The following is a 12,850-nucleotide window of genomic DNA, read 5'->3' as shown; positions in this document are numbered from 1 at the left end:
TTGCCGTGCAAACAGGGGCTGGAAACATGTGGTGGAGCTGTTGATGAGACATACCTTGAGCTGGTAGTACTTCTCCGTGCGCAGGGCCAGGATGCGCTCGATTGAATACATGTCGTCTGGTAGCTCGGTCTCTGCCAGCTCCGTGCCAAAGGATTGTAACATCTGTGCAATTTCCTTCACGGTTAGTGCAAAACTCTCTATCGCCTGGTGGGAAACGATAATTGTGATCAGCTTGGGGTTCAGGATACTCCTACAGCTCATGACGAGTATGCGAAGAGCCGAGGCTGAGATCTGCAGGGGAGCCCAACAGCTTGCTCTGAGAGAGGTGGGTGGGATGTCCACTGCGGACGGAGCTGATGTGTGCTGTGGTGCACTAGCTAGTGGCCATCAACACGTGGCCAGGTGGCTTGTAGTGCAGACTGAATCCACAACAGGGACTTAAATAGGGATAGTATTGGGCAGAGATACCTCATGCTTTGTTTTCTGCTGCCTGTTCTTGTGCACTCTGATATTTTTTTCCTACCACATATTGGAGGTCTATAGCAGAAGCCACCACAGGATCCATCTCACATATTCCTGTAATTCCTCTTCTATTATTCCTCTCCTCTGGTTAAACCCACACTGGGAACCACCTCCAGGTAGCAGGGCTTTGGAGATGTATTTGGCTTCTTGGTGATGGATGTTTCCAGCTTTGCAAGCCTCAGTGGTGGGTTACAAGGCAGTCTGGCATCATGGCCACCTCATCTGCAGCTTCACCAAGAGGACGAGGGAGGGAGCTGAGCAGCGCACGGAGAGAAACTGGAGACAGTGGTATGGAAATGAGTGCCATTGGTACCTCCCCGGCACATCCCAGACAGCCACTGGGAGCTCTGGACACCAGACAGCTCCTACACCTTGGGGCAAGGTGGGGCTCTCCTGGCCCCGCTCACAGCTCCAGCTCTGCTTTTGAGAACAGGCTAATAAACTCAAATGTACTGATGGCATTTATGTTTTCTTTAAACAGCGTGTATTTTCCATGGAAATTTCAGGAGATGTTTTATGAGCACACTACAAGGGAATTTTGAGAGAGGTTTTTCGTATGGACACTTATTTACCATATGCAGCTATGGTCTAGAGACGATCCTTTTCTTAGATTAACAGGTTTTTTCATTGATTTTTGTCATTTTTGTCTCCAAGTGTGAGAGCTATGCCATTATCACTTTAACACATCATGCAAAAGAACAAAACTAAGAGCCAAAAATTTAAAAAATTCATTAATTTGGCAGTGCATCAGCATAAACTGGCACAAAGTTAATGGCACGAGCAACAGCTTGAGTTATTCCAGCTACAATGTCTTGTGCTTTTGTCTTTATACTGAGCTCCACAGCTGCTGGTGTGGATGATGTTGCAGGACAAGGGGCACTAGGATGTCTGGTACATTTTTCATTAGTGCTTTGACTTGTTGGAAAGGTAACAGGGAATCCAATCTGGGAGACAAAGTCCCAGTGAAAACTGAGAGTGTACAGGAAGCATAGAAACAGACAGCAAGGCACAGCTCATGGAATTAAATGCCTGATTTCTGGCAATATTAAAGGAAAATTCTTGCAAAGAAAAAAAAAATAGAAGGAAATTTTCTGAATTCTCTGCATTCAGCCAGTATGCAGAGAGCAGTCTCATTGCCCTGGTTCCCAAACACATTTGTGATATTAATCAAACGAAGCAACCATCATTAAAAAAAAAAGCCTATTCTGTATCTACCATTAGGGGAATTTTAATAAAGAGTCAAGAAGACAGATCTTTCGGGAGCAGTTTCAAAAGGACCCTGAGGGAGTTAATCATCCATTTCCCTTATAAACCCATCAAGTGCCTAACGTCACTTGACTCTTTTGCAAATCTGATCAAGGAAACGTTGTTGGCTTCAGGGCTTACTTTCAGCAGCCCATTGCTCATTGCCTTACAGAAAACCTTCTCCGATCGATCCCAAACACCCAAGAGCCCAGTGCTCAGCCCCGGTACGTACAGTCCTGAAGATGACCCACTCGCTGTGGCAGTACTCCAGGGTGCCTCCAAACTCCGGGGTTAATTGCTGTTCATCAATGTATGTCAGCAGGTCGCTAACCGAGCTCAGCATAACAACCTACAAACAAGGCAACACCCTTAGTTGGTTGATCATCGCTTCTACCCAAGTCACACACAGGTCAAGCCTACAAATCTTTTACGTATCTAAAAATTCAGTTTGCTCTAAATATTGTTCTACAGCATGGCTTTCCTCTTATGCTTATGGCTTAACATGGCTTTTATTTGACATATTTGACCATTTTTGTAAGCCATCCCTGATCTCCCTGGTGCTTTCTTCCTTAAATCCAAAGCACGGTGAGATGCTGCAGTATCTGACTGCAGAACAGAGCTGAAAGCAAAAGTAATGCAGGTTTTTGCGAGGTATGACCAGTAATCTGGAAAAAATATAAATATTTTAATAAGTTATGAAGCATTGGCCAATTTCACGTAAGTATATATTCATGAGCTTTTGTGTGTTTTGATCTGCCCTAAGATAAGTCATGAATTTTCAAAACTGTGCAAATGGCAATCATTTTAGAGTAAAAAATGCAAAGTTTGTGAAAACCATATTATTTCCTGAAGGAAAACATCGCTTTGTTTTGTGCATTTGTAATTGTGTCAACCTTAGATTCCATAAATGTACTTTACTTCTCTTAAGTATTCTCATTATGTCCTATAATCAAGGAAGACTTTAGAAGTCTTGGAAACTTTGACTTGAGAATATAAAACCATTTCAGTTGCCATTTTAGAAACAAATACCAACATGATGTTGGTACGGAGCTTACACTGAGATGAAAATGGCGATTATGGGTAGAATTCACAGTAAAAGCTTCACTAGACATGACTTTTCAGACATTAAACAAATTCCTGAGCGTGGTTTTATCCTCCATGGAAGCATACAGCCTATCTGGGGGATGAGGACAGGCTGAGAAGCCCACCACCCACTACCATGGACATGCTCCATGGGGAGCAAACTGTGCATTTTCAGGGAGCTGAAAAATGCTACAGGAGAGATTTGGTGGAGAGAGATTTGGTGGAAATAGGGTATTTCTGGCAGAGACACTCTGGTTACTCTTCACACAGGTGCCTACAGAGTGGGACACTGTCACCCCCAACCCAAGGTGCACGGGCAGCCTCCGATCACGCATAGGCACAACACCTCTGCACGCTCGTACCGGTAACTTGAGTAGAAAATCCTCCTGACTGAACCGAAATCCAATGTCAGTGAAGGTGCGTTGGAAAAACCCCGTGGGACGAAGAACCATCACTAAGTGCAGGTTCCCTGGGAAAGATGCCTGCAAAGAAACAGAGATGACATTCAACTGGGGACATGGCAAGTCCAACAAGGGCTTTCAAATGCCTTGAAAAGAGGAGAAATTGTTCAAATCTTAGTATTTTTTTCTGATTGCCCCAATAGCCTTTCCTTATTTTAAAAACAGGAGGGAGACACTGTAAGTAAGTGGTTTAGAGATACAGGACGTAACTGCGGGAGGACTGTCCAGTCCCACTTCCCTTTGGAGCAGGCAGGAGTTCAGCCATGCACCTTGGAGGGCCACTTATTCTAAACTTTAATACTATATATTGTGTTCAGCATTACAGCTTGGGGAGTGAAATTATGACTTAGCAGGGAACAGAGGGCTGGAACATCGAGAGGAATAACAGACAGATTGAGGAAGCAAAATTTATTGCCAGACTCGCTAATGATCCCATAACTGCATCAAGCATACTCTTCTTGTTCCTGGTAATTACCAGGCAACATTTAATTTGTGGTAAGAATTTGGAATTTCCTGTCTACACTGCTGGAGTCTTTTTTGAAGCATATGGTTGGCAGGTGCGTTTTAAAATAGATCTGTGAAAAGGGTGCTGGAGAATGAAAAAATTTTTAAGAAAGTAGGAGTCATATCATTAAATTATGGACAAGTGCATGATGCAAAGAATTGAGTTAATTAAGACATATGATTTACTCTGACATCCTGCCAGGCCAGGTTACATCTCTCCTTATATTATCCTCCTCCATTATAGTAGTATCTATACCAAAGGTGAGAGTAATGAGCGTGTTCAGGTATTTTGCACTGCAGGGCACTTAATCTAAACATTCAAAACAAAGATCACTCCCATAAACATGCATTAGTGTTGTTCAAAAAAGCCATGATTTACAGCTGAGATCTGACACCCGTGAACTGTGCTGTAACTCATTTGGTATGTTTTCATGTGTAGGAAAGGTCAGGCTGTGGCTTCCATTGCCCACAACTCCACTTAGAAATGGACAGTGACTTTTAGGATCAAATAAGCCACATAAATTCAATATATTGATCTGCTGCTATTTTAAGTAGGAGCAGAAAAAAAAAGAAATTAATGTGAATGAATTGCCAAATTCATACCCTCTGGAAGTCAACGAGAATGGTGAGAAATGGACAAAGATTTGGCGTTAGAAACAAGCGCAAACCATTAAATAACGGAGACGTTTGTGCTGGCCCCAGGCCCTGGGTGCTGTACCTGTTACACAGCACCTGGTCAGCACACATCTCTGAAACGGCTGCCAGCCCCAGGCACGCAGCGATGGCTACAGCCGCGGGAGACCCAAGGAACCAACTTCCAACCCCATCAAACCTGCGGATGGACCAAAGGTCTAAACCTGGCCATGGAGTCACCAGGCTTTCACAGCTCTGAGACAGCTCTAGGCCAAGAAAGCCTGCTTCAATGCCTGTTTAATTGGCTCTGCAAGGAAGATCAGCTCTCCTGCAAGACAACCCTCCGACAGCCCAGCTACTAGATGCAGCTCTGAAGAGAGACCCATCTCAGAGACCCTGCTCAGCTCAGGATTTTTAACTTGAGCTTCCCATATTACTAGGAAGAAAATCATCCACAGGCTACTGGGTATCTCTGAGGAGTTGGAGTGGTTCCTCACTTTGAAGAGAATCTCTGCCTGGGATGCAGAAAACCTTCACTGAGGAAAGCACCACCAGAACTGGCACAGGCTTGTAGACATTTTGAATGAACTGAAAATTTACAGCCTCAATATTTCACTGGAAAGTCTCTGGCAAGCTCAACACTCATCCCCCAGTGCATACCAGAGAAGCTGGCTGCCTCTCCCGCCTCACCATGCTGGGTCTCCATTGGACTCAGTAAACGCTGCCATTGCTCTTTCCAGGCCTGTTGGCTGACCTGGCTAGTCCTTGACACTCTTCATGCTCCGGCACATCCCACGGCACTAGGACATCCCAGGAAGAGACCTGCCAGTCTGCGTTCACAGCAATGTCGTGCTCGTCCCTGGAGAGCTGTGAGTCCATCATGTGTCATTCCCTCATGCCCACCCTTCCATCCCTGTTTGCCTCATTTTACACCCTGGTCATTTCCCAGTGGGCATTTCTCTGCAGACAAGACAACAGTAGCATCCCCCAACAAGGTTCCAAAGATATCACCAAGGAGCCACCACAAGCTGCAAATCTCAAAGGACAGGATGTTTTTGATCCAACACAGGCCCTGCACCCCTGGTGTTAATGGCTCAAACTGACTTGAACCAAAGCCTTGTGAGCCCAATGGTCTTACAATGCTTTAAAGGAGCTCAGAGGATAAAATTTTAGGTCCTTCTGCATGGTATGAGTCCATTGTAAGTGAATCCAATGGTGAAGTTCCACAGAGTCTGGGGAAAGTCACTGTTTCCAGCTCAGAAACACAACAGCGTGTTCAGGACTCTGAACTTTAGGCTCCTACCTTGACCCCCTTGATGAAAAATGCGTCAGGAATATCTTTGAGAAGAACAACCAGCCAGAGATGCATCCTCCCTTGGTCTTACCTCATTATCCCCCTCCATCCCCTCTCCCCTTTAACCCTGTTCAGCACTTCAGGCAGAGATGAGTGTGCTTTGCCCTCTTGTACTCCTTCAAGTCCTTTTTGACACACACCCTTTGTGTACAGAGCAGACTCCCTGGAGGAAGAGCCTGGGTCTCCAAACCGTACTGCCCCATGGGAACCTGCAGACTTTGAATGTCTTCTCCTAGGAGCCCTTGGGCAGGAAACCCACAGCTCCAGGAAGATGGACCAGCAATCAGGAGGTGAGCAGAGCTGCCTACCAAAACTATGCTGCAACAGCAATAAGGTGTGAAACGCCTCTCTGAGAGCAAAGGTGCCTTTGGACACCTTTGGTTTCGTGAATGTAGGATGCCAACATGTTCCACACAGCATACAAGAAGAGACCATAACCTGGCCCTCACATCCTTCTGCCACATCCACCACAGGGGCAAACTCTTCTTTGATACAACTTTATGCCCCATACACACACAACCATCTCTCTTTTGCTCCTTGATATGTTTCACCTCAGAGGTAGCTGGGTTTCCAGGACAGGTGATTTGATTTCCATTCAGTTTAGAAAGGGTTTGGGGATTTTTCAGCTGATCTTATACATATAGGATCAAGGTCAGCACTTGTGAGGAGCTACAAAACAAGAAATACAGCTTTGCAAATGATACCTATTGTATTTCAAGCATGGAACAAACAAACAAGCCAAAAAATAAGCTTGCAGAAAGACAGCCACCAATCAAACCACGTCCTGTGCCCTCTTACAGGCTTAAGAGAAAGGATGAAATGTTAAAATATATATGTATACACACACATCTCTCTCTATATATACAAAGGTAGACCAGTAATTCCAGAGATAACATTCCTGAAGGGACTACCTCTTTTTTAATCACTGCTGCAATTCTAGTTCTTCTAAGGGCTGAAGTGCAGATAAGTTACCTGCAAACTGAACTCTAATGATACTGAAGATACTGCTGGAAAAAAACCCTCCCCACAACATATTCAAGAAAGCAAAGACAAAAGAGTCCTTAATCCTGCCTTATGTTTTATCTTATTATTTATAACACTACAGAGAATCCTGTGCATTTGACAAACTTGGGTTTATGTAACAAAACACCTAAAAGAACCCTCTAAAGCCTTTGCCCTCCGCTATTCCTCTGCAGCATATCAGGAAAGGCAGGAAACCACCGGCGCAATTCCCCTAAATCAGGCAGTTGGCAACATTTCACTACTATTAACCATCTCTCCGACCAAAGACCATGCTCACAACGTCCCTCCCCTTCTGAGGACACAAATGTGGATACCTTAAGGCTCCAGTTCAGCAACTTGTTTAAATGCACACTCAAATGTAACCACGTCGACAGCCCTGATATAATCAATATAGATGAACTGGGCTAATAAAGCACAAGAATGGGTGTGCATTGAAAGCATCACAGTTATTATCTCCTTAGTGAATATCTCATCCTGACGCATTTAATGTGGTTTTTCCTGATTTTACAAATTCAGTTTTCAGAGAATATTCTTCCCTGCAGGTCACTGGGACATTCATGAGGTTGGAAATCAATAAATATAAAGAAGCATCTGCCAGTAAGTTTGTTTCTGAGCAATGGAGACCAGTGGTCCTCATACAGGCACTGAAGTTAATGACTTTCTGCTGTCCCTTACAGGAAAAGTCACACCGCGAAATGCCAGGTGCTGCTCAGGTCAGCTCTAACCTCCCCCGGAGCCCGAACGAAATTCCCAAACGAAGCCGCTGCCTTTATTTTAGCCGGTGCATAATTAACCCCGAGGATGCGGTGGGCACGGCCGGCGCACACATCCCGCCCAGGCCCCTCGGTGCAGGGGCTCGCTGACGGTCGCAGCGGTAACTGGCGCCCCGGGAGCAGCCCCGCAGCGCGGCGGTGCCCAGCGCCCGCCCGGAGGATGTCACTGAAAATACTCCTCCGCGATGCTCGGTTCCAACCGCTCCGGTCAATGCTCGCTCCCCCCATCGCCCCCCCGGTACACGCAGGCCTCCCGCCGCCGCCGCCCCCGGGCGCTGCAGCACGCCGGGCCCGGAGCCTTACCGCAGTCCGCCCGCCCCGCCGCGGGCTCGCCTCGGCCATGGCCCCGCCACCGGCACCGGGGGTGGCGAACGGCGGCGCGCCCCGGTCGCCCCGCTTGCGGGCGGGCAGGCGGGCAGCGGGCGGCCCTGCAGGCTCCCGGCTCCCGCGCGCAGCCCCGCGCTCCTTCCCGGCGCCCGGCGCAGCTTTTTAAGGTGGAATGACAAAAATCACGCTGCGGCCGGGGCCAGCGCTTCCCTCCGAGGATGGGGCTGTCACCTCACAGCTCGCTTCCCTCCCTTCCCCCTACGATTATCTCAAGGGTACGTTCTCAAGTGGCTCAGGATTTTGTGGGGGAAGAAAAGAAAGATGCTGCTGCCAGAACCCGAGGTTTGCCCCCGGCAGCAGGGCCTGGCTTCCCACAGCGAGCAGAATCACAGAACCGTTTGGTTGGAAAGGATCTTTAAGGTCATCGAGTCCAACCATTAACCCAGCACTGCCAAGGCCACCACCAAACCATGTCCCTCAGCACCACATCTACACGGCTTTTAAATCCCCCCAGGGATGGTGACCCCATCACTTCCCTGGGCAGCCTGTGCCAGTGCTTGACAACCCTTTCTATGGAGAAATTTTTCCTGATATCCGATCTAAACCTCCCCTGGCACAACTTGAGGCCATCTCCTCTTGTCCTATCACTCTTCTTGGGAGAAGAGACCAACACCCGCATTGCTACACCCTCCTTTCAGGTACTTGTAGAGAGCCATAAGGTCTCCCCTCAGCCTCCCTTTCTCCAGACTAAAACCCCCCCAGGTCCCTCAGCCGCTCCTCATCACACTTGTGCTCCAGACCCTTCACCAGCTTCGTTGCCCTTCTCTGGACTCGCTTCAGCACCCTTTCTTGCAGCGAGGGGCCCAGAACTGAACGCAGGATTCAGGTGCGGCCTCACCAGTGCCAAGTACAGGGGGACAATCCCTGCCCTCGTCCTGCTGGCCACACTAGTGCTGATATAAGCCAGGATGCTGCTGGCCTTCTTGGCCAAGTAGTACCAGCGTGAGCCTGGTTTGTCCACGCCATTAGAGACATACAGAAAGAGTTAAACAAAAATCTGTACAGTCTGATACAAAATTTTTCTGGATCAGATGCACAACCACTGAGCTGCAATTGCATATACATATGCTGAAAAAATAGGACACTCTGTGTTTCAAATTCAGCTTATTTGCACTTCTTTATTCCAAAATTATACAAAGATCAGAAAAAAGATTTTTTATTGCAGCATGGGTTATGGTTTATGATTGGAAATAAATCAAAATTTAATCTTTCATGTTAGCTGCACAAAGGCAAGTCCAGTCAAACGCCTCCTGAATACAAAGCCAGCCCTTTAAGGCCAGACTCTGTTTTTAAGGCAAGATTCCCGAGTCTTAAGATCTAGTGGACACAGGTTCCCTGCTTCTCATTCCTCTTTGCACAGAGCACCTCCACCTTATTTACACAGACAGCCCTGACACTACAGGCAAAGTCACTTCTCTATATGGACACACAGCGCATACAGGTACACAAATAGGGTGTATGCTCAAAGGTCACAAAGTAATTAAATTTTCTTATTAAACACAAAATGAATGATCCTTCTGTAGAAACTACAAATTAGGACAGGATTTTTTCACATTTGAGACTTCCAAACTATGCAAAGCAACTCCACCATCCTTAAAGGATGCTCTTAGTACTAGCACTGGTTCAAACGTTGGCAGCAGAACTGAATTTTGATGACCACTTTAAAGGACTACTTTTTAAACGCTGCTTCAGCTCTAATGGTATGGTAATCACACTTGGAAATTCAGTTTAGAAAATTCAGAAAAATCAGAGCCCAACATACTGACAGCAGTATCTTATGCACGTTGCAGAGAAGTAACCCTCTCTTCCTTCTATTGGTGCCTATCAGCAAAATGCCATCAAAGCCCAGACATTTTTAACACCAAGTTCAGCTGTACCAGTATTAACTACTTAAAATAGCAATAGATCTGATCTTTATCAGATCTAAGCAGAATCTGGTAAGAGCTTGCTTCCTCAGTACACACCATTTACTTCATTCTTTCTCAGATGGATCAATGCCTTTAACTGTTCAATGATTATAAGCAGAAACAAAGGCAATAATAATACACTCAGAATATTTTCACTGACTTACCCACATGCCATGGTCTGGTTGGGAAAGCATTTATCAATTAGCTCCTACCTATCCACGCGTCTAGAAACATGACTTTTCTACACCTGCATGCACTACTGTAATACCATGCTCTGATTTTGTAAGACTCAATGCATTGCTGAGTTGCAAAAAGCTTACTTTGGAGCCGTGTTCAGAATCTGATGATGGGTAGCACACGAACAGATCTAATAGATATTTAAAATACATGAATGCATACGTACGCATTTAAAATAGACTTTTCCACCCATGCCCACATACAAATACTTGTGAAGCCAGTTTTAAGAACCTAACGCTTTCAATCACGGACAATTAGATAAAATATATTCTCACTAACAACCAGTGTCTAGAAAGAACATCTATGAAGCCAAATTCGCCACCCATCAAAAGCGCAGAACATGGTACAAAACACATTTGAACCACTATGAAGGAGTACAAAAACAAGCAAATGAATCAGTTAATACTCAAACAGCTCATTTATGCACTCAAATGGGGCATAGAGCTATGACTAAATTAATTATAGGGCCATAAAACCAAATGCTACCCAGAGAGAAAGCACGAGCATCATCGCTCCTGGTTCCCAGTGTTTTCTGAAAGTGATACATAATGGGCACGATGGCTTAGTACATTAAAAGAAATTAACATTAAAGAGGACTTACAGCTATTTTTTGGAGAGTCATTTTGACTGATGTCCATGTGTCCAATCTTCTATCCAGGATTAGGATAAATTTGGTGTCAGGCTCATGTTGACTATGAGATAAGAAAATACCAAGTAATCAGATAACATTTTGAGGGAATATGACTTTGTTTCCCCCAAAAACCCCAAACTCAAGAACACAGAATGCAAACCACATTTTGACATTTCCACAATTGCTGAAATTCCATTTGAAAATATTTCCCTGACCAGACTCCCCCAAGAAATTCGGGAAGCCCACCTTATGGTTAGCCCAGGGCTCTGCATCACCTTTGAAATGGGCATTGCGTAGGAGGTGGAGACAACAGATTCACTTTGCAAGCACAGGCTTCGTGACATCCCTTTTGACACCCAAATCCTTTAAGTTGCTTTGAAATCCCCAGTCTTACCAGTACCAGGGATGCCCGGTCTGGCAGGTGACCTAACGTGCAGGTGAGCTCCTGTCTCTAATGCAAATATTTTCTTCCCAGGGCAGCTGGGTCCAGCTCAGCCAGGCTCAGCCCATGACAATACACACTCCAGGGCAGTCTGAATTACAAATTGGAATCATGTTTGCACACAGGTAAGGGTACGCCAGCTTGTAACCAAGTCCTCTGATGTGAGTGTATTTACAGGATACTTCGGTAATATTTACAATATTTGTTTTGCGGGTGCTGAAACAGGATAGCCATGTCCCACGCCACCCTATCTGGGCATCTCGGTGCTGCGCAGAGGCTCCCAGCACACGTGCTGGCTCCTGAGAGCTGGGTCGGGTATCTGCACTGGGCATGGCCCCGGGCAGGCAGCCTGCCGCAAGCCCCGTCTTCGGTAATTCTTGTGTTTGGCAAGTGAAAACACATGGTGGATTACTCAGAAGTATCACATGGCAGACAATACTTGGCAACTTCACTACAGAAAACAAAGACACTGGAAGCCAGCGCAGGAGCTTTCATCCAGTGCACATCTTGCTGCTCTGGTCTGTGCTAGCCAAACCTTTGACAAATATATTTAAAAGGAATTAGCGGTTGGGCTGAGAGGAAAAAACAAAATAAAATTCCCTTTGGCTCATAATAACAATTGACTGAAGATATGCAAAGGCACCCAGCTCCCAAGCTGTCCTACAAATATATCTTATGGATCTCTAACGTTGCGCCCAAAGTGCAAAGGTTTCATGTGAATTTATGCACCACCATTGAGGGGTAGCAGAAAAGAGCAGAGAAAATGAATAGTGTATTTTACACGTGGGTCGTACGCAGAACTTCGGCATGTAATAAAGTCTGAGGTTACACATAGGGACCTGGATCAGGCATGACTTTTCAGCCAAAAGCCTTTTTAGCTGAAATAGTTTTGGCACCATGAGATGATTCTGCAGGTTTCTGTCAGCTCTGTTCACCCCCACCACAAGGTAAATGACCCGAGCAGATGGGACGGGGGGCAAAACGATCCTTTTATTTGCGGTAAAAATAAAACCCTTTGGTCTTTCAGCACACCCTAAAACTTTAAAAGGTAGGTCCCTGCCCTATGAAAAACAATTCCCCAGCTCCCCATGGTATTTCCCAACAGGCTGCAATTGGAAAAAAAAAAATAGTGTTTACACAGCACTGCTGTCATTGTAACAGAACCTGAAGAAAAACCCCAGAATCCAAGTAATTTCGAAAAGGCAGCCAGACTACAGCGCATTGTTAGTTAATAAAAGTATGCCAAAGTATGCCATTTACTGAGGACAAGGTTACATCCAGAGAGTAGCCTCTCAGCATGTTCATTTACTTTTATCAGTTCCCTTACAGACACAAAGAAGACAGTTCCCAGCTGCCCAAAAGCCTTGAAACCTACTGTGGGAAGTTTTTAATTTATTCTGGGGCTAGTGGAGTAAGTCTGTGACTATTTGCAACCCAGGCCTTGCAGGTTTATCAGATTTCCAGTCCCGCAATGTACCTTTTAGACTGACACTAAAAATAAATCAATGCTTTCTCACCAAAGCTGCAAGGGGTGAGTTCATGTGCATCCAGCAGCAGAAAGATGCAGACAGATAATCAGAGTGGGGATTATTTCTCTCTGGGTGCTTCTTGTCATTTTTTTTCTTACCCTTAATTTTGGATGCGTTGC

At 45.7% G+C, this 12,850-nt stretch overlaps 1 protein-coding gene across 2 annotated transcripts in view; it reads right to left on the bottom strand.

The window, feature by feature from the left end:
• The window catches only part of MCF2 (MCF.2 cell line derived transforming sequence), a 59,792-nt gene that overhangs the window by 31,083 nt on the left and 15,859 nt on the right, over positions 1-12,850 (bottom strand). For both annotated transcript variants that reach the window (XM_068411821.1, XM_068411822.1), the window contains 4 exons: positions 10,731-10,821; positions 3,213-3,332; positions 2,000-2,116; positions 55-204 (listed from right to left, as the gene is read on the bottom strand). In XM_068411821.1, the coding sequence (XP_068267922.1) occupies positions 55-204; positions 2,000-2,116; positions 3,213-3,332; positions 10,731-10,821 (478 nt within the window). The remainder of the gene's footprint in view (positions 1-54; positions 205-1,999; positions 2,117-3,212; positions 3,333-10,730; positions 10,822-12,850) is intronic.

Source organism: Nyctibius grandis, chromosome 13 (genome assembly GCF_013368605.1).
Source record: "Nyctibius grandis isolate bNycGra1 chromosome 13, bNycGra1.pri, whole genome shotgun sequence".
NCBI classification, from domain to species: domain Eukaryota; kingdom Metazoa; phylum Chordata; class Aves; order Nyctibiiformes; family Nyctibiidae; genus Nyctibius; species Nyctibius grandis.
This window is presented reverse-complemented; position numbering and strand designations above follow the sequence as displayed.